General features: G+C 37.6%; 2 protein-coding genes across 7 annotated transcripts; one reads left to right on the plus strand and one right to left on the minus strand.

Moving 5' to 3' along the window:
- Positions 1-385: 385 nt before the first annotated feature.
- Positions 386-3,824, plus strand: LOC141657402 (uncharacterized). Its single transcript, XM_074464635.1, has 2 exons — positions 386-1,812; positions 1,920-3,824. Exon 2 carries the CDS (start codon positions 2,706-2,708, stop codon positions 3,720-3,722), a length of 1,017 nt encoding a protein of 338 aa, XP_074320736.1. The 5' UTR covers positions 386-1,812; positions 1,920-2,705; the 3' UTR covers positions 3,723-3,824.
- On the minus strand, positions 1,053-23,734 carry LOC141657401 (uncharacterized). 6 transcript variants are annotated; one of them, XR_012548750.1, is made up of 19 exons: positions 23,221-23,664; positions 22,673-22,731; positions 20,611-20,692; positions 20,334-20,401; positions 19,966-20,035; positions 18,150-18,231; positions 16,815-16,879; positions 15,367-16,374; positions 15,152-15,214; positions 15,031-15,077; positions 11,087-11,132; positions 10,917-10,996; positions 10,561-10,677; positions 9,917-9,998; positions 8,716-8,837; positions 8,312-8,392; positions 7,254-7,379; positions 1,666-1,721; positions 1,053-1,460 (listed from the first exon to the last, which is right to left on the minus strand). XR_012548750.1 is itself a non-coding variant. In XM_074464634.1 (19 exons), exons 4-18 carry the CDS (start codon positions 20,375-20,377, stop codon positions 1,671-1,673), a joined length of 2,088 nt encoding a protein of 695 aa, XP_074320735.1. In that variant the 5' UTR covers positions 20,378-20,401; positions 20,607-20,692; positions 22,673-22,731; positions 23,221-23,734; the 3' UTR covers positions 1,053-1,455; positions 1,666-1,670. The 6 variants fall into 6 exon arrangements, 4 of the variants coding, with proteins under 4 accessions (XP_074320735.1, XP_074320732.1, XP_074320731.1 ...); XR_012548751.1 differs by having other exon boundaries at positions 1,053-1,455; positions 23,221-23,649; XM_074464634.1 differs by having other exon boundaries at positions 1,053-1,455; positions 8,716-8,841; positions 20,607-20,692; positions 23,221-23,734.
- Between the last annotated feature and the right edge of the window lie 293 nt (positions 23,735-24,027).

Consider the following 24,027-nt stretch of genomic DNA (forward strand, 5'->3'; position numbering starts at 1 on the left):
TATATAGCCTTGGTTTTTTTTGTTTGAAAAGGTTAAATTTGATGTAATTGGATGGTTGGTTTGCTAATACACATAATGCTTACATTTTAACAAAAAATAATACCAATCGTTTTACATATAAAGTAATTGTGAAATTTGTAAATAACCCCCTTTTATGTACTACTTTTTACAAATAACCCCCTTATATGTCATTTTTTACAAATAACCACCTTAAATTGAAGTTAATCCAAAATTTTAGCCCCAAACGAAATCTATTAAACCCAATCTACTTAAGACATCCCGACTTAAACTTAATTAAAATACCTAAACTACCCTTATCTATCACCCTCATAAAACCCCCAAATCAATAGAAATACTTGAACCCTAAAATTATTGTTCTAAAGTCACTGCTCCCTCATCCCCCAAATCAGAATTTGGCTTATAGAACTTGGAAAATAGATAGAAAAAACAGGGGTTTGAAGTCTGAACCTTAGTACTTGCAAGTGTAATCAATCATCAACAATGACTAAAAGGCTTTGGAAGATGCCTTAGTGGCTCAGTGACGCTACTTCATTGTGTAAAAATGCATTGGACAAATTCTGGGTTTTCTTGGTGTGTAACTTGGGAATGGTCTAGTATAAGTTGACATTAACTTACAAGATTTCTGGGCTTCGATTTCAATTGCTCCCTCCTTCCGGGGAAGAATTAGGGTAAATTTGTGTTATAATTTCAGGCGAGTGTTAATGGCTTCTAGAATCAAGGTAGAAATTTATAATGTTCCAAGTGTAGGAGGGAGTCGTGAGTCACTGACGGTAGAACAATAGATTTGGGGTTTTAGGATTTTTTATCAGGATGTTCAATGTGGGTAATTAAATTAGTAAGGATAGTTTAGATATTTTAGTTAAGTTTAAGTTGAGAGGTTGTAGGTAGATCAAGTTTAATAGATTTTGTGTGCGTAATCAATATTTGGGGCTAAAATTTTGGATTAACTTGAATTTATGGTGGTTATTTGTAAAAAATGACGTAAAAGGGGGTTATTTGTAAAAAGTAGTACATAAAAGGGGGTTATTTACAAATTTGCAGATCCGGTACACCGGCTAAATTTCAAATCTTCTACAGCACTGTCTTGCACTCTATTAACCCATCATCTTGATTTTCAGGTGTTGCCGATCCCCTGAAACAGCCGTAAGTGCTTAAAGCCCACATAAAGCACTCCGTACATCACAATATCATCTGAAACTCTGAAGATAGCATGACAAATATCCACTTGGTCCCAGTAGCAGATTTATGTGTTACTGTGGGTTGGTGAAGGGGGACTGCCCCATCTGGCTTGTAAAGTTCATATACTTCGTACATCTTAGTACAAAAGTTAATATCGGAGCCGTTGTCCTAGTAATTGAGTAGTTAATATTTCAAACGGGAGATCATGGATTTGCACCTTCCTTATTCTTTTGCTCCAATATCTGCCACCGCCTTCTGTTCTGCCATTTTAACGATTGAAAGATGATTAGTTGATTACTACATATATTAGGCAACAGTGGGGAGGGAATAACATTAGTCATGGTGTATTTGCATATGATTTAACAATGTTCAACTTTTTATTTGTAATGGGTCATGTTACTCTATCTGAAAACCGAGAGTCGAGAAACAACCATACAACATCATAAGCACTAGTTCATGGATTACCTGTCTCATTTCTTGCTATCTGGTTTCGTGACAGTTTGGTACTTCGACCTGACATTCTGTCAAATTGAAGGATGAAAAAAATTAGATAAAGCAGGACAAGAAGAGATGCGGGAGGCGAATGATTAAAGCATCAAAGACAAAAAAGCAGTTAAGACCACTATTCTATCGTGTCATTCGTGTGGTCTTTTATCTATTGCATGGTTTTCTTCCAAGATTTTAACCCATACACGATTCAATGTTATGTGTCATTTCAGTTAAACAAAGATGAGAATACCATTCTTCCAAACAATGAGGCTTAAATGAAAATGGTCAGAGATTCACAATCTTCCCAAACACGGCCTAGAACGTGGAAACCTCTGCGCCTCATCAAAGGTTATTCACAAAGAAATTGCTCTCCTAGAAGCTTGATCAAGGTGGACATTAAAAAAGCTTTTGACTCTATTCAATGGAAGTTCATAGTAAGCATGTTGAAAGGCTTAAACTTCCCTGGGCTGTTTATAAAATGGATAATGGGCTGTGTTAGTAGCACTTGGTTTACTTTGAAACTAAATGGTGGAAATGTGGGTTTCTTCAAAGGTGCAGGGGGATTAAGACAGGGAGACCCCTGTCACCTTATCTGTTTGTTCTGGGAATGGAAATTCTGTCTAGGTTCTTGAGACAAATTTGTTCCAAGCCTCAAGTAACCTACCACCCTAAATGCACCAGGATCAATCTTAACCACCTAATCTTTGCAGATGATCTCATGATCTTTGTGAGAGGTGATGCTCCTTCTGTGCAGGCTGTTGCTACTACCCCTGAGCTCTTTGGTTCATTCTCTGGTTTAGTGGCCAATGCGGAGAAAACCAGTATCTACTTTGGGGGAGTTAAGGAAGATATTAAAAATATGATCATGGGACTAACTGGGTACTGTGAAGGTACCTTCCCTTTTAAATATCTTGGCTTACCCCTGCATAACAGTAAGCTTACTATGTCCATGTACAATGCTCTGATCTGTAAAATCCAAAAATCTGTCCATCACTGGTCTACAAAACTTCTCTCCTATGCTGGAAAGCTACAGCTTCTCAACTCTATTTGGCCTTGAAAACTATTGGTGTAAGACATTACTGCTACCTAAAGCTCTTGTCAAACTTCTGAACAAGTTCTGCAGGAACTACCTATGGCATAACTCTGTTGAAAATCAGAAAATATATATGAAGAGTTGGGCTACTTGTTGCTGCCCCTGGGAGGAAGGAGGACTGAACATAAAGGAGATTCTCTCTTGGAATAGGGCACACCTGTGTAAATGGGTCTGGCGAATGCTGAACCCACCTGTTTCTCTCTGGACAACTTGGAATGCTGAGTATAACATGAAAAATTCCACCATCTGGACAGCTAATATTAGTCCCCATCATTCTGAGAGTTGGAGAAGCATCTTGACTACTCGGGATTTTTTGCTGCATATGTATGGGAATGCTGCCAAAGCTGAAGAGCAACTTATTAGCTGTGTTGATGCTACTGGGAGGTTCCAGGTTGCAAAAATCTATGAGCACATCAGGCCTCATTATGCGAGAGTAAGATGGGCAAAGGCTATATGGAACTCTAGCATTATTCCAAAGTATAGCTTCATTTGTTCCCTTGCTGTCCAGAAAAAACTTCTTACAGTAGATAACATCAACAGGCATGGATTATGCCTAATGAACAGATGCACTCTTTGCAGGAGATCTTCTGAAACTCATACTCACTTGTTTTTCAAGTGTGAGTTTACTGATGCACTTTGGAGGAGATTGTTAGGATGGATGCAGGTTATGGGCAGGACAAATGATCTCAGAACTGAGCTCACCTGGTGTACGTCTAGACGCAGGCACAAACATTGGAAGATGAATTGGTTTCGTTGTTGCTTATCTGCTGCCATTTATGTTATCTGGCAGGAACGTAATGCAAGGCTATTTGCTGAGAAAGAATCCTCTTTGTCTAATCTGGTGAAGCAAATTCAATTTGTGGTAGGAGTTCGTATACTTGATAGGCATTCTAAGATTAGCGATGAGGTGGTTGCTCACCTCAACTCTATTTATGGTTAATTTGGTCACTCTTGTGGATGAATAAATAGGATGTATCTTTCTTGCAAAAAAAAAAAAAAAAAATTATTTCATTAATTATTAAATTAAGATCGTTTCTTGAAATCCTTTGAGAAATTAGATTAGATTAGGTTTTAGGTAAAAGGAAGGAGTAAGAGTTAATTTGATTGGATTTGAGATTCAAGGGTATTAGATGGAAAGTTAATGACAAAATGTATGTGAAAGAGTAAAATCCGTATGTGAAAAAGCACAACCCATTTTAAATGCTCAAAAAAATACATATAAACTCAAAAACTAGAAAGGCATGAGGTAATACCGTAATACATCCGATGGTAATCCTTTTTCTCCAATTAAAGTGGATCCAGACCCTATACGGAATTGAAATTCTTTTGCGAATCCTTTTCATAATAAAGAAAATTACTCTGTTGAATATTAAAATATAACTTGTTGGAATTTTTCCCTTAAAATATTATTTTTAAATATTAAAATACAAAATATTAAAATTGAAGTTTAAAAAAAATCGATAAAGAATCTCATACAATAAGGAATACAATGTTTTTTTTCAGAAAAAAATAACATAACTTTGATTATGAAAAATGAGAAAAATGACGATATATATTTTACTACACCTTAACTTAGCTTTTATTTTAAATAAAATTTTCTTTCAAAACTTATCCGTCATCCATGGAAAATCCTGGATTTCTTTTATACAAAAGATACCAAATCTCAAAAAAAGACTTGATCAAATGGACGGTTTTGCCCTTATTATTTAAGCCACCACCACTCTTCCCATTTTTAACATTAATCATTACCTCCCTCTTTCATCCACCAAATACCCCACCACCACCACCCATGGTCCCCTCCGATTCATTTAATTGGGCCAGGTTTGGCCGATGTTTCAAGCCCTCATTTTGCTACCCCCGGCCGAAGCAAATTAAAAACATTCCACAACCCCCCAAATTTAAGGATGTAAATTAGTGTTTGTAAAAAAAAATAATTAAAATCACATTCACATCTAGTTCATCACAACTAATTTTTAAACTACTCTGTATTAGTGTTACAAGTCTTATTAATTTTCTTACCCCAATATTTACCTGTGATATCATTATTAGTGTGATAAGTCAAAAACTCACCAAACTAAAACAACTTAACACCATACTCTACAAAGTAAAAATAGAACAACCGAAACCCCATTAAAGTGAGCAATCCTCAAAATTCATTCGTTTTTTTATTTAAAAATTCTCCAATTGAAGTCACATAAACAAAATTACATCGAATTTGACTTTTCTTTTGAAAAATCCATGTTTCTACTCCTTATATGGGACAATACTAGAAAAAAAATATAGTTTTTACAAAACTTTTCCTAACAAATGCACAATCGATCATGAGGATTTTTAAATTTATTTGAAGAGTAAAGTTATAAGACCTTAAGGCACTTTAACACCGTTTTTTAGTGTGGGGGGAACGGATTAAAATGGGGGAGAGCCCGCATGTGTGGGCCGTAGGGGTTGTGGTTAAAGTACAAGGGTTCAATTTAATGGGGTGAAGCCCGAGAGAGATGCCGTCGGGAGGAATTTGGCCCATGATCACCTCTAAGGTCATCTAACCCTGGGCTACACCTACGGGTAGATCCAAATAGTGTCGGCGAGAGGGCAAAAATCTAATCCATGGTGATGGGAATGGGGGTTAATTTGGATGGTCTAAGGTAAAAGTGTGGTGATGAGTAAATCTAAGATAAAATGACCAAATTGTGAGATTTGGTATTACATGTATGAAAGAAATGAGGATTTTCGGATAAATTTTAATAAAATTATGGATAATAATGATTTGAAATGATGGAGTTATATTAGGATAAATTAGGAATGACCCTAATTTTACTACACCTTAACTTAGCTTTTATTTTAAATAAAATTATTACAAAAAGGATCCGTCATCCATGGATAGGATCTGGACCTCAACAAAAGGATACAGATCCAGATCAATGTTGGTTTAACGGCAAGAAACCAAGCGGGTAGATCCAAATATTGAGACCCAAATCTAATCCATTGATATAATAGGAATATTTGGATGGGATCTAAGGATCAGACCATCAATCTAAAGTTTTGACCAGATGGTTCATCAATCAGCTTGTACATGCTGAAACTACATCCGCGGATATAATCTTAATAACACAATGGATAATAATGATAATGACAATGATGGAGTGACTTGGGAGGACAAATTTGAGAGGAATGACATGGAATATTTATAATCTTGTTGAGCTTCCTCTCAACCATCACCTTAAGGTTTTTACATAGCCATAATTAAAATAAGTGGACCGCAAACTAACAAATACAAATCCAACAATGTTGGTTTAACGAACAAGAAACCAAGCGAAAATTACATTTGTCGGTCTCATTTATGTATAATAGGAATATTTATAATAGTTGAGCCTCAACCATCACCTTAAAGTTTTGGTTGAGATGGTTCATTATCAGTGAGGGAGCGTAATAGTAGAATATTTATAATAGTTAAACCTCAACCGAATCATCGGGTTCAAAGGTTTTGGCAACCTCAAAATGGTTCATCTATCAATGGAAACCCAATATAAAGGGTGTTGAGCGCAAAGACGCATTTTACTCATTGTAGTACAATTTTTACCGTACTACCCCTCCCATTTTCCCCCATGGAAAAGTGTACTGTGTTCAAAAAAAAAAAAAAAAAAAAAAAAAAAAAAAACTAAACTCACACCAACCGTCATCTTCAACATACCATCACCAACCCTCTCCTGTCGGCCACCGCCATCCACTGAGACCACCGTCTACCGCCGCCCTCCCCTCCCCCTCCTCCTGCGACCTCCGTGAACCATTCCCACCCCAAACGACAACACCACGCACTCCCTTTCCCCTGCAACACACCCACTACGCTATTCCACGCCTCCCCCTGCCGCGCTACCCACAGACGTCGCCGGCGACGACCCCCACCCACCCATACCGCCAATCCCCACCAAGCACTCACCTAACCAATCTCAACCCTAACTTTAATAAAACTAATTAAAACCCTATGAAAAACAGGTTGATAATTAGCAATTAATTGATAATTTGATTGATAATTTACAATTAACTAATCAAAAACAGGTTGTAATCTAAATTAGTGTTCATGATTAAAGAAATCTGATTAGTTGGGACGTTTGTGTGGTTAGGTTTTCAAAGAATTAGGTCAGAGTCTTTCTTTGTTAGGGGTAGGTAAATGGAAAGTGTCGTGCAAAACGTACTAAAATGAGTCAAATGCGTACTGCGAAAATAAATTGCGTATAAATACTTATATACCGGAGATGTCTTAGTCTAGTGGTTAAGACGGAGATATTGTGGACAATAGGTCCTAGGTTCGAATCCCCCTTCCCTCTATTGTAATGCGACTAAGTGCGCGCTTCGTTAGACAAAAAAAAAACAATATAAATACTTAAAAAAAAAAAAAATGCAAGACTGGCCTGATTATTGGCAGAGAAAAACTGAATAAAGAGTGAGAGAGAAAAAAAAAAAAAAAAAAACCTACCTCCAAAAGTGCAATATAGTAAAAATCTTCCATATGCTGCATCAATGCACTCCCGTCTCTAATAGCAAGAAAAATATTTATTTCTGTCTGCAGTATTTTGTCTACAAGCTCTTTTTCGCCTTTCATCTTCATAAATTAGCATATTAACAAACCGAAATGAGAAAACAATTTAGCAGTCCAATAACATAGGCAGGCGATCAGGTAAACTAAACAGATTGTAGTTGGAAACTTGGAAGTTGGAACCAGTACACCTCATGAACTTATTAAATGGTTTACGGTATATGTTGCAGTAGAACAACAGGCTACAGTCATACTAACTTCACAGAAGGTAATAAAGCTAAAAGATTCTAATGTTCAGGCATCCTTAGAGGAGGGGGGGAGCATGGCAGTGGACTCCATAGATCGGAGGCAACAAGGCTCTCTCAATCATAAAGGGGGATGATGAGATTTCAAATCACCTGCCAGCATACAAAGTCCTGCATCTAAAGAAAACTCTTAAGAGCTAGGTCATTGAATAGAAAGGTCAGTAACTGAGGTCTGAACAAACGTCCAATCTCATGGTTAGGATCCATTAGAGTTATTTTATGGTGTACTTATGTACTTTGTAAAGTTTGCTATCAATGAAAAATAGAAAATGTTTATAATTATGACTTATGAGTACACATAAATAAGGAATAAATGTTTTATATACTATCTTAGGTAATTAGGTAAACTCTCGTTGTAAAGTTATCAACAAACTCCACAAGATCCTGACACCAATCTCACACCACAAACATGCAAACAACAAAGCATCAAATTTTCTCATAGAGGAGTTAACCTAACATGTTAGTCCGTCTCATGTAACCTTTCGTGAGTTCATAGAACCAAATATCACTCACTAATCTCATAGAAATATATGAAATAGGTCAACGTTGTACATATATAAAGGAACCGCTAGAAAAGACAACATAGTAACTAAACAAGGATTTACATGAATAAGTGATGCAAAGACGCATAAAAAACAAAAAAGGAACAGATCAATAATTTTAAGGAAATTTATCATGAGATTAGCCACATACAAATTCACTGACTAAAACATCAGGCGTTGCTTCCCCAATCAGATCTCCTTGATAGCCATCTTCAGAGAGATTCACACTCTCCTGAAATGTTCCATTATATTCATGAGCAATCATATATTCATATCAAGAAAAGAAGTTACCGTGTCCGGAGTAGAGAGCCCAACATTTTCCAATGATAATTTCACATTTAGTTTTTGGATAAGTAGAAATGTAGGATCACTTCTCATTTATAGGCAAACACAGCCAAAAGATGATGCTTAGATACAAAGACTCCTTCTCAATCACGATCTCATGATTCTCACGGAGTCAAAGTCAATAGCATTCAAAAGATGCTCGAAAGGAATTCTTCTTCGGTACCAACTCACAAATATAGGTCAAAACTAGTGTTTTAGTAAAGAACTTACTACGGTATTCTTCCTGCCTCCTGCGGTGAGAAAAATAGGTTGAGCTACATGGGAATAACCCATTAAGCGAGGAACTGTTGGTATGATATCCCGGTGGTTGACAACCCTCCAGCTATTTTTCACTTTCTAGCATAATAACATATATGCAACATTGTCAAACAAATTAGCCTGAAGCAAACAGACAGAACTCAAATCTCATAAAAACACGAGAATAACTGGCAAAGGCAAAGGCAGTCCCTAGTGGAGTGAGAAAAGGAGGATTTAAAACCAGCAGCTACGAACAAAGGAAGACAGACTCTTTCAAACAAAGCCCTTTATCTGGAAGGGAGAGAAGATTATTAAAATATAAGCATATGAGCTAGCACAGCTTACTAATAAGCAAGTACACCGTGCTTTTAAGTTATAATGCAGAAGACTGAGAGCAGGCGAGCAGCACATAACACGTAGCATAAGCTTATGTTAATCTGACGCGGCTACAAGTGTCGGATGCGGCACGTGTTGGGAGTATCGAGACGACTATATAGTGAAAAGTTTCATGTTTTTGGCCAAAAATGAAGTGTGGATGTGGAAGTCTCCCTTCTTGTACCAATGCTGGCGTTTAGGGAACAGAATACACAGCCAAAGTGAAGCGTCAAAATGATATTAGCTTCGACATACTCTCAAACTCAATCAGTCATCTACAACTTGGTGCCATGATTTGACTCTCCAGACATTTACAGAAGAAATGTAGTAATACTAAATCACGGACTACACATCAACAGAGGAAAAAAGTAGTCCAAGAAAGAAGAAAAATGACAAAATAGGGAGAAAAAAAATTGCGCCTCAAGCCCTTGATCGAAGTTTACGTAATTATATCAGAATAAAGAACCCACGTATAACTGTCAATGAATGTAAAAGAGAAGACAAGCAGAATGAGATTCCCAACAGGAAAGGATATAGAACACATAACAACAGTGAGAACACCAGTAGGGTTTTCACACCATGACAAAAAACAAAAGCAAGGGATTCAAAACCAGACCCCTGTCACATACTCTCACATTCCTGAACCCATACCCACTACATGTCAACAAGTCATTGTTCAAGGTAACCGTTTTACAAAACGTGGCTTCCTCACAATATAACTATAGTGGACTGCTAATAAGTTGAGGCATATAAGTAATAAATCATACCAGATACCTATGCAGGAAAAGAGAAGGATTACCTGATTGTAAACTTCGGCAAATCTCTTGTTTCCAACTCTCGGAGATCCAAAGTTATACATGGTAACTGATATAACCCCACTCCTAGAGCAAGAGAATACTTGTTAAATAACAGTTTCGGTTAGGCCTTCCACACATCCAGCAGAGTTTATCACCAAACGTCCATAGTTCAAAAGGAGATATAGCAACAAGAATAGCTATCTATTAACCCAAAAAGAAATATATAGCCTCCTGCGTCTATTGAAGGTATGATATGTGAAGAGCCCCAAAACATTTTCAAGAGCTACTCAATTGACCAAGTATAACCTCTATTATAGACTTTACACAAATCAGCATTCAGCAATCAGCAACAAGATCTAATTAAACCACTAAGAGACCCTAGTAGTCCATTAACATTCTAATAATTGATAATCAAAGTTTAACTAAATGAAATCTGTGTATATTTAATAAAACCCCTGATCAACCAAATAAGCCATGGTTCATTAGTAAAAGGAAAAGCTCTGATCAACCAAATAACCAATTTGTGTGCACTCTGTCACATCGGCCTGACTTAATTAAGCTCTGACGCATGTCCTTAAAGAAGCAACCACCTCATAACAGCTTCAATATCCATAATAATAACTCAGTTCGAGAAAAAACAGCTCACTTTGCTAATTGTGTTGAACAAAGCTCCAAAGCAAGCAGAGTTGCTAATGCACCACCAAGACTATGACCGGTGCAATAAACATGCCATTTAGATGGTGATTCAGCATCACCATCAGCTCTGTAGTACATCAAAACAAATGGACTAGTTAAGCAAATGACCAATCTCACATTTTTGCTTCAGAAGACGTGAACTGCACCTAGCATTCACAACATCAGTCTTAGTTTAAAGGCAGGAGGAATGGGCTGTCATAAACCCAATCCAAATTTCTTGATATGAAATAGCAAGCTAACAAAATTATGGAGTACATGGGTAAAGTGATGATTTGCCTCATTTGAATTTGAGGATAAACAACTTACACAAAACCAACAGCTTTCTTGAGGAGAGACATAATTCGTGTCCTCACTGAATCGTAGGCGCTCAGAAAACCACTATGAACCTGAAACAGTCATTCAATACCTAATTATAGCAGTAAATAATTAAAATGCTTAAGAGTTAAACCTACAATAAAATTCAAGAAGAGGCTTACTTGAACTTCTTGCTTGAAGTCACCGCCAATCCTCTCAGGGTTTAGCCTAGAAGAGCATTAAGTTATTTCAGCATAATCTTGAAAACTGGAGAAAACAAGCAGGGGATGGATTGTGGGTGATAATAGTAATCTATATTTACAAGACACTAGGACAGTCAATTTTTTGGGCAGTTTCTCGCAGCTCTCTTGATCATATCACCAATTCATTTCAACAAGATTTACCACAATTGCCACAAAATGCTCCTGTCTACAGTGAGGTATGAGGGATTCGAATGTACGCAGCTTTTTGTGTTCAAACACGGAATGAGTATTTCTAGATGACCAAGTAAAAAAGGTGCATTAAGAAATTTAGCGACCATCTGCTGCTACAAAATCTGAGCGCATACAGTTTAGTACTTCCTCCCATTCTTTGGTTTCATACGCTGTAAATTTGGCACAAATTTTAAGGAAAACTGTTACCCCTCATTATTCTTCCTCTTTTCACTGCTTCTCTTACCCCCTAATCTTCCTCCATCACTGCAACCACCCCATCGTCATCACCTACCGTCGCAACCCCATCACGTACCGCCCCAGGCGCCCCTCACCCACCGCCGCCACCCCAGCACTGATGGTATGCTGAGATCCCAAACACTGACTCCCTCAACCCTCCCTCACCAGAAGCCCTTACCCACCCTCGAACCACCTCCAAGCCCCATCCACGAAAAGTCGAAAACAGCTTCCCACGCATGAAACCACCTCCTCAATCCACGGAAACCACAGGGTTTTTGTGCTTGGGGGTTAGGTTTTCCGAGTTTGGGTTGGGTTTCACGTGGACGATGACATGGTGGTGATCAAGCGAGGAGATTAGCGTCGTGGAGTTGAGGCGGCTTTATGGGGGAAGTGGATGTGGTCGCGGTCTGATGGTGGTTCCTAAGGTGAAAGTGATGGTGGGGTATTCGTGATGGTGGGGAGGTTGTGGTGGTGGTCAGGAGTTAGTGGTTAGGGGAAGGTCTTGGTTCGACCTGGTGTGGTGGGCTGAGGCTTAATGGAGGCAACAAAATCGGTCCATGGTAAGTCCAAAGGCGGTCGGGGGTGGCGCGCTTAAGGCACTGGTTTCAGACCCAATCCAAGGTTATATTGGATGCAGAGGAGTTTGGTACGCAAGTGTAGCACAGTCCCATGAAGGGTCCAGACCCCTGGGGAGACACATGGTGTGTCGGTTAAGGGGAGGTTAAGACTTGCTGATGGTTGGAGTCCCAAAATCGATTTTATACTCCTAACACTATATACATCAAAATAAAAGGTCCATTGTTTATACCACTCCATAATATAAGAAATTTTGCAACATACTTTGTTAGTTAAATTATTATTAACTAAAGTGTGTAATCACTAATTGAAAAAGACAACCCGAACACTACATCGGAAATTGAATAGACACTCAACCCGACCCGACCCGACCCGACCCCATCCAGATTTTGAGCCTATTGACTCATTTGCTAGGTCTAGTTGTGATGGACTAGATTGGAGGTGTTGAGGGAGGGGGCAAGGGAGGTAGGGAGTATATCAGTATAAGGAGGGGTTGTTAATATGATGAGGGTTATATTAGTAATTTTGCGGGTTTTTGCCATTAAAGAAATTGTATGAATCCAGTGAACAGGCTAAAAAAGGAATGTGATATGAATCCAGAAAATGGGAGGGAGTACATGATTTTGCTCTATTGCATCATATATTACCAAGCCAAAGACTAGTGAATCATTTTGCTCCATTGAAAATGGAGAGATCCTTGAACCATTACAAAGAAACTCCCATTCCTCGGTAACTCCTCCATTAAAGCAGAAAAATGGTCCAAATACCCTACAATGACCCCCTACAATGACCGGGAATCCATAATAAGAGAAAATAATATTCCAGTGACTCCGTATCAAGTTCAACAAGTCTCCTAAGTTATTGTACCGTAATGGCGAGACATAGCATTTATGAGGTGAATGGCTGAATGCTACCAAGAATACAATACTCTCTTTTTCACTCAATAAGCCTCATTTTCTGTTTTCGCTCTTTTCTCTCATTTAGCCCAATTTTCCATTTTCACTCTTTTCTCTCATTTAGCCCCGTTTCTAAAAAGTAATAACCTTTTTATAGTGAAATTATATACATCTATCCTCGTGCACTTTTTCATTTTACAAAAATGCTATCAACTTTACCCACTTGTCTAAAACTAACCCAATTATAAAAGTTAAAATGACTAAAATATCTCTAATCCCTTTCCTCCTTTTTTGTCGCTCCAAAGACTTTGTGCCCAAAATGACATATTGAATGAACATGAGTGAAACTAGTTCTTAAAAAAAACCAATAACCATATATGAAAGATCTCACACTATCCTAGACTTCCTAACACAAGAATTTGTTATTAAAAGTATCACTCCACAAATGTGTTCATCACAGAAAATAAAAACCACCAAAGTAAATAGTAAGGATTATTTCACAAGAATAATCCATCTTATATTAATCCATCCTACATATTATCTCACAATAATATGAAGTATCATTCTAATTGATCTAAAAGGTCATTTTTAGTCTAGTCATCGGAAGTTAAGTAGCAGGGTTGGCTACTGTGAAGCTTCTTCAAGTGTGGGACATTCTGGATCGTGGGAAGTGGGAACTGGGTCGATTAATTGGGAGAGAAAAAGAAGAATTAAAAGAAATAAAAGCGGTTGTTAAAGATGAATGCTGTTGGAGATTGTCTTCATAAGGATTTTTTGGGGAATTAGAGGGTTTTGACGATTCGGAGACACCATCTGACTCCATTGTTGAAGTACAAGAAATGTCGAAATAGAAGGGGAACTCCATTGTTGAAGTACAAGAAATATCGAAATAGAAGGGGAAGCAAGGCAAGTGACTAGTGAATAGAAGATGCAGTGTTTCTGGAGATCTTGGCTTGGAGGGGTTTCTCACCAGCTTCTATGTTCTAATCTAATCCATTACCAAAAGGCAGAGAGATCGAGTAGGACTCAAACAGCAGCAAATTGGGGATTTAGAGAATGAAACCATGAAAATAGTTCGTTCTCAGAAATCTACATCCGTCATCGGCATCGTTTTGAATCTCCCTCTACAGTTTCTCTCCTCACCTTAAAGATCGCCTCGAAGATTTTGAAATCTTCGCCACTGATCGTCTCGGGGGCCACTTTCTCTCCATTTTCTCATTCTTTTCATCATTACATCGCCAATTTCACAATCAATTTAGGGTTTTGTCAGTTATAATTGGGTTATTTTAGGTAATTTTAGTGTTGAAGGGAATTTCTGACGGCCTTTGTTGCGCCTAAAACCCGACGAAATGGAAAAATTGGTAAACAAATCTCTGAAATATTAGTCCAATTTGATACGGTTAAAAATGACGGTTCAGTGGTAATTCTTGGTGTTTGTCGTCTGGTGATGGTGGAGTTACAAGGTGTTTGGGGATGGGTGTTTGGCGATGGTTGTTGGTGTTTGTGGGTGTGGGTGTGGGTGTTGGTGTTGGTGTTGGTGTTGGTGTTGGTGTTGGTGTTGGTATTGGTGATAGTGTGGCGGGTTAAGCAGCTTGGTGGTTGTGTTTAGTAGTTGACGATGGAGGACAGGACACAGAAGGAGTATGTAGTGGATGAAGTAAATGAATAAGGAGAAGAAAGGCAGAATATAAAGGTAAAAAGAAGGGACCGGAATTAGCAGGTCACTTAAGTGGCTAAGTGCAAACTATGAAGGTTGTGTAATAGTTCGTATTATTGTGAGTTAACATGTAGGATGGATTAATATAAGATGAACAGCAATAGGATGGATTATTCCTGTGAAATAATCCTAGTAAATATTGAAAGTATTAATCCCCAAATAGGAAGACCAAAGTTGGAGAACTACAAGCACAAGTAAACCGTCTCCACACCCACAACAATCCAAGATGGTAAGTGAAAACTATGTCCTCTATATAAAAAAATTACCCTGTCGGAGCTAGCATTAAATCAGTCATCAGGTCCTTCCATCTTGCCTGAAAGGCCAAATGATCAGAATATCTTACGAAAGCTATAACTGTACTTGATCATGAACTGCTTTAAAACCTACTTGTTCGGTGCCTCTAAACGCAACTACTAATCTTTTCCTCATGGGATCACGCCAAATAGCAACCTGCGCTTCTTATACTGTTAATCATCCAGATGTCATAGTAGACAACATGGTAAGAAGAGTTCACCAAAAAACGGAACTTAAGAATATTTGCAAGCAGCAATAGAAAAAATAAAATTGGAAACTTCAAATATACAAACGAACAAAGATGTTACCTGTGTATCCGTAGATGAATTATCCAAAAAACAAATCTTCTCAAACTCTGATTTAATCAAACTTGGGTGCCCTAAAGAACTGGCAAGCATTGCCCAAGCTTCCATGGCAGTCTCTGCAGTTGAAAAGAGGGCCCTCATTTCTTCAGCCCTCGTCTCATCCAAACCCTCAAGTCCATCACTCCGAAAATAGTCTAAATCATCATTGTCTTCTTTTATTGAACTATAATTTTCATTCTCAGTGTCATCCCCGTTCTTTGGTTCCTGATTTAACTGAGGAACCACAGTTGATAAAACCATTAGAGCACTGAAAATTGAGTCTGTTTGTCTCAATATGTCTTCAGTTGCCTTCTTAATATCAGGAAGTGAAGTCTGAATCTTCCCAATATTCAGAAGGCTGGATTCCGCAGTTTTATCATCACTGCTAGTGGTAGGGTCCTGAATCTCCGGCGAGGCAAGCCCTGACTCAATATAGCCAACTTCTGCCACTTCCCTTGACTGAGAGCCAATCTTCTTAATTATATCCAACCCATCCCACTTCATACTATCAGGACCAGAGATGCCCAGTTTCTGAACTACATTTTGACTAATAGCATCTGCAAAGCTTTTCCAGAAATGGTTGGTTGACTGTGTAGTGTCATCAGAGTTTCTCACTGAACTTCCTAGGGCATTACTTCCGTCATCAGACCTCAGATTATCAGAGGCAGTTTCAGATAGATAGCTCGACGACTGTGGTTCTTTCAACTCATTTGATGACTCATCTGAATCCACAATTTCTTTGGGATCATAATTAACAGTATCTGGCAACCAATCTTTTTGAAGGTACGTCTTGTTCAGTGATTTTAGCTGGCCAAATGCATATTGCACAAATTGGCCCGCAGGAACACTTTCAGATCCAGTAAGCAATTTTACAGCAGAATCAAGATTGTTTTTTCTTAGAAATTCAGAAATAAAGGGTATCCGCCACCACTTTTTATCTTCATCTATTTCGTCAAAACTTTTATATTTTACCTGTAACACATGACAAATTAGCTAATATCCTAGTAATCAGCGTACATGCTCAGAGAAAAGTTCTATGCATATAAAGGAAGCTCCGCAATTCTATTAGAACGTGAGAGTATACACTCTTCTCTGGAGGTAAGGCACGGAATATACATCAATCAGCTTGTTGTTTTCCCATAGACATATACAAAAAAAAAAAAAAAATGAGGTTGCATTGGGAGGATCTCTTAACAGCACACAAGATGTTTCCAGATGATATAGATAGAGTCTTCCATATCATTTGCATGAATCAAGGCATTCTATTCAATCTGGTTTATGTATCCATTACAAAGAATACCCGTAAATCCGTAATATAGAAAAAGACTCTTTCGAATATGTATACTATGATCAGACCTATGAACTTGATACAACATTCCACTGGACTGCTAGTTCCTAAATTAAAAACTTACCTCCAGTTGTACCTTTCCACCACCTCCCATGCCTTCCAATTCAACCAGCAACTCATGCAAATTACCTATACAAATACAAATATACTTTAATCGTCATAGCCTGACTGCATAAATAGTGTCTTACATTACTATATTGTTAGCTTTGAGAGTGTTAATCACGGCAACGGATCAAAAAAGTTGCTGATAAATCTAGTGGGAGTGTGGGACAGAGAGATTTCAATTTCTAAACTCTCGTCATTTTAAACTGTGAGCCCTGATGCAGTGAAGCCGGACAAATGGCAGGAGACAACTTTGATGTCTATGGTACAGCTCTTTGTTAGGATAGTTACCTCCGTGACAATAAAAAAAGTTGATCCCAAGTAAACCCTTGAAAGCACAACGGCTGGCAAGTCAATTTCACTTGATTACAATAACAGTATCACCCTAGTGCTTCAAGGGCTCCCACAAATTGCGATTGTGAGGTGAGGCCTGAGGGAGGTCGGGTGTGTGCAGCCGATCCCCTTTGTTAATAGCACAAAAAATTGTTTCCAAGTGACAAAAATGAAAATTGCTGAAATAGCATCGAATAGTGCTCCACCAATTCAATCCATTCAACCAGTGGGGCCAAGCACAGGTTTTAAGGAAAATCACTTAAAATGGCAAAAGGTCTCAAATACCCTTTTACTTAGAGGTTAACATTTTGCTTAACATTTTCACCTTTCTCTCTCCTGTCCCACCCCTTAGCTGCCTTCTTAGTTCTTAATCAGGCCACCGACAAAGGTTTTGAGGGGTTGGATGGTGGCGGCAGTGGAGGCGTCTGGTGGTGGTGGCTACCGAGGGGTTGGGATAGTAGACAAGAAATGTGGATAGGGGACTTAAATTTTAAGATGTTAAATTAAGTTAATTATTTGGTTTAGTGAGGTAGATTAAGAATTATGATGTCCCAATGCATGACGATTTATGTATTAAAAGGTTTGTGATATGGTTAGGTTGGTCCACCTTTTTTTTTTGATAAAAACGGAAACGATAGAGTGTATTAGATTGTATTTAAGGAAGTGGGTGGATTGGGTTGGATTGTTTTGGAGGAGTACTTCACAATAAAAAATAAAAAAGCGCGTTAATTTAGTATAAGCTATTTCACTTTTTTCCATCATAACGAGAAATCAGAACCAACAAATAACGAGTCTTTGAGGCTTCATTTTAAATGAAAATAGTTCCACTCGATAAACAAAAGAATTGAAATATGAAAACTTTCTAATATTAGCAGCAGCCATGGAAGCCAAAAATAAAAATTGAGTACAGCCATTCTTTAAGATAGTAAAAGTAAAGAATATAAAAAAAAAATAACATTCTCACCATCACATAACTTTTCTACATTAAGACCTGCGTTTCCCATTCGTTTGTGTGGAGTGACAAGATTTGCATCCCAGGCTGCAACCTGCAATCCATAACACTTATTACTTGCCAGAAATTGAACTTATGATGAAATTACTTGTGACTACCGGCACGAAGAATGGACTTAACTGGACAGAAATAGAATGATTTATCCAAACAGTTTGAAGCTTATAATGTGTATTTTAGTGTAGAGGTCTCATGTGACTTAGCACTGCCTAATTTATAGTATGACGCAATGCAAACTCGTAATAAAGATAAGCGATACAAAATAGAGTCTCCGATACAAAAATTTCAGTGTACATATACTTGTTACTGACACACATCAATATGATGATGAGAATATAAACCAGAAGCACAACCGAGTCTTCGTGGTCCAAGATAATAAAATCATCAATAGGACCGCAAAAGTCACCGAATGGGTCACCTTCAGACGGCCTTTGCTGAGGTTAAGCGAATTTGGTAACCCATGGGGGGCTACAAAGATGCATAGCTTCATTGATGTGGATTATAAAAAAAACCACACTTGAAAAGTGTTTGATCATAGCTCACGCATGCTAATACATTTTCTTATGTGAGAATGGATTACTATAAATCAACGTATTAAAAGCACATACAGCAAAACTAGTGTGATGTTCACTCTAGCAAACGAATTCCTGTTTTGTATCCTTATTTTAAGAAGCGTCACAGAAAGAGTATTTAATATGATATAGAATACAAGTAAATGAGATACATCTATGTATTAGGTGCACATCAGATGAAAAATATAGTAGACATGTAGTACTCACCTTTGTACGAATTTGACAAAAGATGCAACATATGACATATTAACCTCCTCAATAAGTAACACTACTTTCTAGTTCTCTTTCCACTTCAAACTCCTTCAAAGTAATACTCTGTTTATTTTTTTTCCAATCTAAATCCATGCCAATTTCTCCTTTCGTGTGCTCTTTAAAATTAATTACTCCCTCCATTTCACTGTGTTCTTTCCATATTCCATTCATGAAAATTTCATCTTGCCTTCCCACATTAAAAATTTCAAGTTCAGCAAATTTTATTAGGGATCAATTTAAGAGATTGGCTTTATGAGGTTTTCATATTTATAAAACTGCCACTCATTAATATTGTACAGTTGAACTAATTAACTACTAATAGAAACCCAAAAATTTAACCTCTCACTTCCTCTCTCCTCCCTATACCCATTTCCAACTTTCCTATGCTTCTCCACCCGTACAATAGGCGACCTGAACCATCAAGATGTCTGATCATAGTTTGTTCTATCTACCCTAATTATTTCGATATGCACTACAACTAAATTTATATATTTGGGCCTTCTTAATTTCCCACCAATCAGCACCAAAGAGTAACGCTGCATGCTGGTCTGCTAGTAGTTTGGTAAAACTTCTCTTTTAGTTTGACCATCCCTTCCCGTAACAAAAACGACACACCTCACCATTTTGACAACGCAAAAATGATACTGAGAAGTATGTATCCATCTATCTCTCCACTACTTAATATTATCGGCCAAGGGTAGAACCAAGTTATAATTTTAACCTTTTAAGCGTAACTTATGTACCAATCTACAACTTCTGAAGTAGATAAGGTTGCACTCAAAATAAAGGTTGCACTCAAAATAAAGGTTGCACTCAAAATAATTCTCTTAGTTTTACTTAATCTAGAACCTCTTACCTCTAAACAATACCTTCAAATTTATAGCTAGTTTAAATTTTGTTTACTCATTGCAAGACAGTTTCATGTGCAATAACAGACACTATGATACCTGAAGAAGAGTGCTAGGCGGAAGTTTGATGTTTATATTGAATTCTTCATCCCATGTAGGCTCTTTTGTCCTGATATCCAACGAAGCATACTTAAGAAAGAGATGATGGAGGTAGACACAAGGGAAAAGCTAACAAACAGAGTATGTTTTATTGCAAGCTGTCATCTGAAAGTTGAGGACACTAGCATTTAACCTAAGGTCACCTCCGCCAAAAACTGTTTTATGTCCCAACATATATGTGAATGTAAGGTAGTAAACACATACAACATTCTTATAGGAAGAAACCATACAGCCACCATATATCAAAGAATGATTGGTCAATACGCATTTAAGAATTACAAAGAAAATCTATAAAAAAAATCACCAACCCCCATTTGATTTTACTTTTAGCTGCTTGACCATCAAACTCCATCACAATGTATGGGTCACTTGTTCCCTGAAATGAAAACAGAATGGTCGAGAAAACAGAGTAATAATATATACTGAACATTCCAGCAATTGAAAGTAGAAAAAGCATCAAGTCGATTTGCCTTTCTTTTTCCTAAAGGGGACAAATAAGAACCCTAAAATACACTGAAACATAGAAGTACACAACCAATAGGTATAGTAACTTCCAATCACAACAAACAGGCAAAGCTTACAAACCCAAGGATCCATTGCAGGGAAACTAAAGCCCTTTTTGAGCTTTATGAACAGTTGGCCATCATATATTTCACGAACAAATGACCTGCAAAGTTCACAAAGATGAATGTTCATTATTTTCTATATATTTTAGTTTCATTTATATTCAATACAGCCTACACTATGCAATGCAGCCTGAAGCGTAAAACAACATGAACTTATTAAAGAGAGGGGCAATCAGTTATCAAGCAACACAACCAGTAGAAATACCTAAAGTCAACATTACCCCATGAGCCTGAAAAGAAGCTCTCACAACAGTACAGGGACAAGTATATACCGGTTTAATCAGTGGTTCTCTCTACATATATATAATATTATGTGATCTTCTCTTAAGTGGCTCCTATTAAGTGGTTTACCCGCTTGTGATATGTCACATTGACAAAATAAGAAGGGAGGCCACTACTTTACAAACCAATGAGTTACTCCTATCACCGATTGGTTTTAGGATGCAACGTCCTTAGGCTTATGAAGTGGTCTATCTCCTCTTTATAGGTGTGGCACGTACCATTTTCATGAATCGAACATCTCAATTCTCATAAAGCCTTCTAGAACAATAATCAAGGTTCATTTCATCAATAGATTTGATGAAATTACCTAGGACATCAGTATATAACTGCTTATGCAAGTTTTGCGCATAATTTTGAATTAAAAGCTTAGAGACATGACGATGCTGATGAGGATGCAAGTGTGTTTGATGAGGATAATTGGGCGTCGGTTGTTGATAATGGTGCTGATCAGAGGTTGCTAATGAAAGATGAGGTTCAAGATAAGAATAGGAGAAACAATTCTATGAGGTGACTACATCTGCATACATTGTCAAGGATCGACGTCAAATTTCAATACGAAAGCAAATTCTCTAGCAAAATATTTTAATTTTATGGACGAGTTCACCCAGCTGTGAACCTAGACAGGACATCAAGGTAAAGAAGGCATTAAGAAGGGGGAGGGGGGGGGGGGCACCATTGGGCATTCAGATCATTGACTAATCAAATAATGAATTCAAAATGGAAACCCAAAAATGATAGTGCCATGAATAAAAACTGGTAGCTATGGTAACATGAGAAATTCTCGGTACGCAGGATGTACCACATTATAGTACACTCTAACCAATGAGAATATTAGATTTGAAAACATTTACCATATCTAAGTAATATAACAACGTAGAATCTTAGTAGTATAAAAAATGAGGCTTCTCATTGGCTAGGGTGTACCATTATGTGGTACACCCGGTGGACCTAAGAATGTTTCATGATAATAGTATGTACCGAGTACACTAGACCACTAGTAACCTCGATGCAACACACTTTCCTTGATTTCAACACAATTTGATGTGCGACTTTTCAGTTTAACAAAGTTGACTATCAAGAGCGCTAATAAGTACTCCCTCCAAGTCGCTGTTTTGTTCCCCTTTCTTTTTTGGACAAGAAATAAGAAAATGGATTTGGCCCACACAAAACACATTACCCCACATGCCATTGAATTTGGACCACACAAATCAACCCAAAAAAAGGAAAGAGGGAACAAAACCCGACTAGCATGAAAAGGGAAAGATGGAACAATACACTGACTTGGAGGGAGTATAATCTTTGACCATTCAACAAAATCATTTATAGTGAACAATTTTTCTGTTGAAGATACAGTCGTGTGTTCCAGAAAGTCATCTCCGACATTCTAACGGCGAACAAGAGAGAACTGGATAAATCTACCAAGCAGTGATGTTATGATCCCGAGCAAACATAACATCAGTTTTCCAATATCAATTCAATAAAATATTTATGTCAACTTCAGTTAGCAACATAAGACTCGCCATACCAAAAGCATTAACGATTGTTGAAGATTCAACCCCTGAACAAAGTTGTGGCCTTCAATTTATAAAGCCTACAAGTAATTAAATCTACTCCTAACGAGAGTTACCACATAAATCTAACAGAACTACTTTGAATCTTATTTCTAAAAATCAGCTAAATAACGCAGACAATCATTTATCCAATTCAGAAGTAAAATTGTTTAGCAAATCATCACATACTCCGAAAGATAGACCGTCTTACAACCAACTGCATCAAATTCCTGCCTCTCCAAATTATCCTGCAACATATGAACATTATTTTTATCAACACACTATTATCTCAAGTCATCCAACAAAATCAAATTGCTGATACTTTCAGCATAAATTGCAGATGTTAATAATACTTCTGCCAAATCAAATTAGGTCAGCATCAACTTTGATAACATCCATCTCAACTAGAATAACAAATTAACATGAGAATGTAGATGGTATCATAATCTAGGTTACCAGCTTCGCTTAGTTACCTACCGAATCGCAAATTGTTTTGCAAGAATTTGAAGGAGTATAAATCAGAAGGAGCTTTTTGAAGTGATTTTCTGGTTAGTTTTAATTGGTTGAGTTGTTTGTCGCATAACAATACAGGGGATGGGGGATTCGAACTTGGGACCCGTTGTCCACAATATGTCCGCCTTAACCACTACACTAAAACATCTCTGGAAAACTAGTATAGTTGTGGGATAAAGGAAAGTGAGATGAAAAATAGAAGGAGAAGAAAAGAAGGTACATACAGGAGGAGTGGTATAAGCTTCGAAGGCGAAACCAGCAAGAATGACGGCAAGATTAATATCGAAAGGAGGACGATCACTGTCATCACAAACGCCATTGTTGCTATGGAGCTCCGAGTTCGATCTCGCAAAACAACGGACACCGAAGCAACAACGATTAGATAAGGGTTGATGTTGGCGTCGAGCTGAGATTAGGCGACAATCCCTAAAATTGATGCGTAAAGGAAAGCGGCGGCGACGGTGGTGGTGGTGGTGGGAGGAGTAAGAGGAGGATGAAAGAGAAAATGGGTGGTAGAGAAGACGGAGGTTGAGTGAAGCAACCATGGCGATGTCAACTGGGGAGTGATGGAAATTGGTGCTGCCTTTTGCGCCAAATACAAAGTGCTGTCGTGTGTCGTACACGTCAACTCATTTTCAGGGACAACCGAGAATGTTCACAAATCACACAAACTACTCTTAAAACCCAAAACTAGTTTGACACCAGTTACAAATTAATTTAGGAAAATGATTTTTTTTCGAAACTACCTTATATTTAGGGGTATTTGTAAAAATATTACCTTATATTATTATTTTTGTTTTAGACTACCTTTGTTTTCTCATTTTTTGGTCAAAAACTACCTATGCCGAAAGTATGGTGCGATTTGGTTGGTTTAGTGACATTAACCTATCTTATATGACTTTGTTAACATCAAATAACAATTATCAACTCTGTCCAAACAACAATTTAACTTCAGATAAGCAAAATTTATGGATTTCACATTTCAATAATAACTACAAACATCTATTAAAGTTAAATGTAAGTACATCATG

The sequence above is a fragment of the Silene latifolia genome, chromosome 5, assembly GCF_048544455.1.
Source record: "Silene latifolia isolate original U9 population chromosome 5, ASM4854445v1, whole genome shotgun sequence".
Taxonomy (NCBI): domain Eukaryota; kingdom Viridiplantae; phylum Streptophyta; class Magnoliopsida; order Caryophyllales; family Caryophyllaceae; genus Silene; species Silene latifolia.

Bases quoted from the DNA above. Each gene is read 5' to 3' on its own strand.
- LOC141657402 (XM_074464635.1), top strand. From the start codon at position 2,706: ATGCTGGAAAGCTACAGCTTCTCAACTCTATTTGGCCTTGAAAACTAT.
- LOC141657401 (XM_074464631.1), bottom strand. From the start codon at position 23,541: ATGGTTGCTTCACTCAACCTCCGTCTTCTCTACCACCCATTTTCTCTT. The intron at 20,402-20,610 runs GTTTGTAAGCTT...TTTTCATTTCAG, and splicing joins TCCCTGCAATGGATCCTTGG to GGAACAAGTGACCCATACAT. The intron at 8,842-9,916 runs GTAATCCTTCTC...TTATTATGCTAG, and splicing joins TTGCCGAAGTTTACAATCAG to AAAGTGAAAAATAGCTGGAG.